General features: G+C 67.5%; 1 protein-coding gene across 1 annotated transcript; it reads left to right on the forward strand.

Annotated features, from left to right (window-relative positions):
- Positions 1 to 333: 333 nt before the first annotated feature.
- Positions 334 to 2,917, forward strand: MEX3B (mex-3 RNA binding family member B). The gene is made up of 2 exons (XM_052660059.1): positions 334 to 601; positions 1,431 to 2,917. The coding sequence occupies exons 1-2, from the start codon at positions 334 to 336 to the stop codon at positions 2,915 to 2,917; spliced, it is 1,755 nt and encodes a 584-aa protein (XP_052516019.1).
- Positions 2,918 to 3,218: the final 301 nt, after the last annotated feature.

Below are 3,218 nucleotides of genomic sequence, written 5' to 3' on the forward strand. Positions count from 1 at the left end.
CTGCTGTCGCTCGCCTGCTCGCTTCTCGCTCGGCATTGTGGCCAGCCAGCCGGGCGCTCGGGGGGCACGCGCGGCTGCCGCTCGAGCTCTGCCCCCACCCCACCCACCAGCAGATCTGGGGTGGGGACCCAGGCGGCGGCTCCCGCAGCCACTGTCCGGCGCGGACCGCCAGGAACGATCCACTCCTCCCGGAGCCGAGGAAAGAGCCACGGAGCTGTCTGCAGCCGGCCGGCCTCCCCGCCCCTGACCACTCGCTTCCCGGCTGCCTTTGTGGCCGAAGCTTCTCGCCGCCGAGCCCAGGGCCGGCGGGGGCGCGGCGCGCACGGCCGAGAGATGCCCAGCTCGCTGTTTGCAGACCTGGAGCGCAACGGCAGCGGCGGCGGAGGGGGCGGCGGCGGCGGCGGAGGAGGCGGCGGCGGAGAGACCCTGGATGACCAAAGAGCCCTGCAGCTCGCACTCGACCAGCTCTCCCTGCTAGGGCTGGACAGTGACGAGGGCGCGTCTCTGTACGACAGCGAGCCGCGAAAGAAGAGCGTGAACATGACCGAGTGCGTTCCGGTGCCCAGTTCCGAGCATGTCGCCGAGATCGTGGGGCGGCAAGGTGGGTCCGGCCGGGGATGGGCGGATGCAGGAGAGAGGGTCTCGGGCCACCGCCCCTCGGGGAGGGCGGGAGAGGGAGGCTGGGAGACCCGCGATGCCGGGGAGCCTTGAGGAGGAAGGCAGAGCCGCGCGATGGGCCGGCGCCCCAGACAAAGAAAGTGCACGCAGGCTGTCTCCCAGAGCTGCGCCGCGGCCACGGCGGGAGACACTCTCTCATGAGAAAATCACCGCCTTCTCCCCTGGCGCCCCCCACCCAGCCCACTCCGGGGAAACAAAATTTAAATAGATGCTTGGGGGAGGGGGCCTCCGAGCGGTCCTTGGGGAGGATGGAGGAGGAGGAGTGAGCATCGGATGGGAGGAGGGTTCTGGATTTCTGCAAAGCGGAATGGAGCCCCGAGGAGGAACAATGGGTCCCGGGACTGCTCCCCACCCCACCCCCCCCCGACTTCCCACCAAGGCCCCCGCGCCGGAGGATCCCGGCTTTTGGTCGTCTTCCCCGAACCCCTCTGCCGCGTCTTCGGGGCGGACGGCGCGTCCCGCTGGGTCCCAGCGGCATCTCCCCAGCTGACTTTTTCTGGGATTCTCGGATTTGACTGCAGTCACTGGGGGAGGGCTGGGCAGCCAGTGGGCTGGTCCTCTAGCGCCTCGCGGGTGGAACCGGCTTCCCATCCCTGTGGCGCGGCCGGGGGGTCTCTGAGGGAGCCGCCCCCTTTTCGCCCATCGCGCGTTCTGTCTTCCAGCTTCCCGGTGCGGGCAGTTCCCTGGTCTCCGCGGTTAATGGGCGTGTCTGTCTATCTCTCCCACTCCCTCCCCTGCACCCGGACTCCCAGGTTGTAAAATCAAAGCGCTGCGGGCAAAGACCAACACTTATATCAAGACCCCGGTTCGCGGGGAGGAGCCTGTCTTTGTTGTGACGGGCAGGAAGGAGGATGTGGCCATGGCCCGGAGGGAGATCATCTCCGCCGCCGAGCACTTCTCCATGATCCGCGCCTCGCGCAATAAGAACACGGCGCTGAACGGCGCAGTGCCCGGGCCGCCTAACCTGCCAGGGCAGACCACCATCCAGGTGCGCGTGCCCTATCGCGTGGTGGGGCTCGTGGTGGGGCCCAAGGGCGCCACGATCAAGCGCATCCAGCAGCAGACGCATACATACATCGTGACGCCCAGCCGCGACAAGGAGCCGGTGTTCGAGGTGACGGGTATGCCGGAGAACGTGGACCGTGCCCGCGAGGAGATCGAGGCCCACATCGCCCTACGCACCGGCGGCATCATTGAGCTCACCGACGAGAACGATTTCCACGCCAACGGCACGGATGTGGGCTTCGATCTGCATCATGGGTCCGGCGGGTCCGGCCCAGGCAGCCTCTGGAGCAAGCCCACCCCCAGCATCACGCCCACTCCGGGCCGCAAGCCCTTCTCCAGCTACCGCAACGACAGCTCCAGCTCGCTCGGCAGCGCCTCCACAGACTCTTACTTCGGCGCGGGCACCAGCGGCAGCGCAGCCGCCACCCCGCGCCTGGCGGACTACAGCCCCCCCAGCCCAGCGCTCAGCTTTGCTCACAACGGAAACAACAACGGCAGTGGATACACCTACGCGGCGGCGGCGGCGGCGGCGGCGGCGGGGGAGGCTTCGGTGCCTTCCCCCGACAGCTGCCCCGAGCTTCCGCCCGCCTTTGATCCGGCTCCCGCTCCACCGCCCGGGGCCCCCCTTCTCTGGGGCCAGTTCGATCGGTCCCCGGGAGGCGGACCTGCAGCTCCCGCGTCCTCTTCCTGCTCGTCCTCCGCATCTTCGTCCGCTGCTTCGTCCTCCTCGGTGGTCTTTCCCGGGGGCGGAGCCAGCGCGCCCTCCAGCGCCAACCTGGGGCTGCCGGTGCACCGCCGACTGCACCCAGGTGCCAGCTGCCCGCGCCTGTCCCCGCCCTTGCACATGGCCCCGGGGGCGGGCGAGCACCACCTGGCTCGTCGTGTGCGCAGCGACCCAGGCGGAGGGGGCCTGGCGTACGCCGCCTATGCCAATGGGCTGGGGGCGCAGCTGCCGGCGGGCCTTCAGCCTTCGTCGTCGGACGCGTCCGGCTCCTCATCCTCGTCCAGCTCGTCCTCCAGCTCGTCCTCTTCCTCCTCCTCCTCCTCCGGGTTGCGGCGTAAGGGCAGCCGCGATTGCTCCGTGTGCTTTGAGAGCGAAGTCATCGCCGCACTGGTGCCCTGCGGCCACAACCTCTTCTGCATGGAGTGCGCTAACCGCATCTGCGAGAAGAGCGAGCCCGAGTGCCCGGTCTGCCACACCGCGGTCACTCAGGCCATCCGCATCTTTTCCTGAAGGCAGCGCGCGCTGGCGCGCACCGCGGGGCGAAGGAGGACCCCCCGCCTGCCTTCTGTGCTCACTCCCTGGCGACGCCTCTCTGCCTAACTCGAGGTGTCCCACCTTCTCCCCGCCCTCCTGCTCACACTCTGAGATCCGAAGAGGAACTTGGAAAGCTGTAGTATCCGCTCATTTTTTTTTTTTTAAATTTTTAAACAAAGGAACTTGCCAGGATATCAGCATCCGAGTACTGTAGCCTGGGAAACCTCCGAACCACCTGAAATGCATGCTCTATAAATAATAGGAACGGCAACATTCT

This window comes from Budorcas taxicolor, chromosome 21, assembly GCF_023091745.1.
Source record: "Budorcas taxicolor isolate Tak-1 chromosome 21, Takin1.1, whole genome shotgun sequence".
Taxonomy (NCBI): domain Eukaryota; kingdom Metazoa; phylum Chordata; class Mammalia; order Artiodactyla; family Bovidae; genus Budorcas; species Budorcas taxicolor.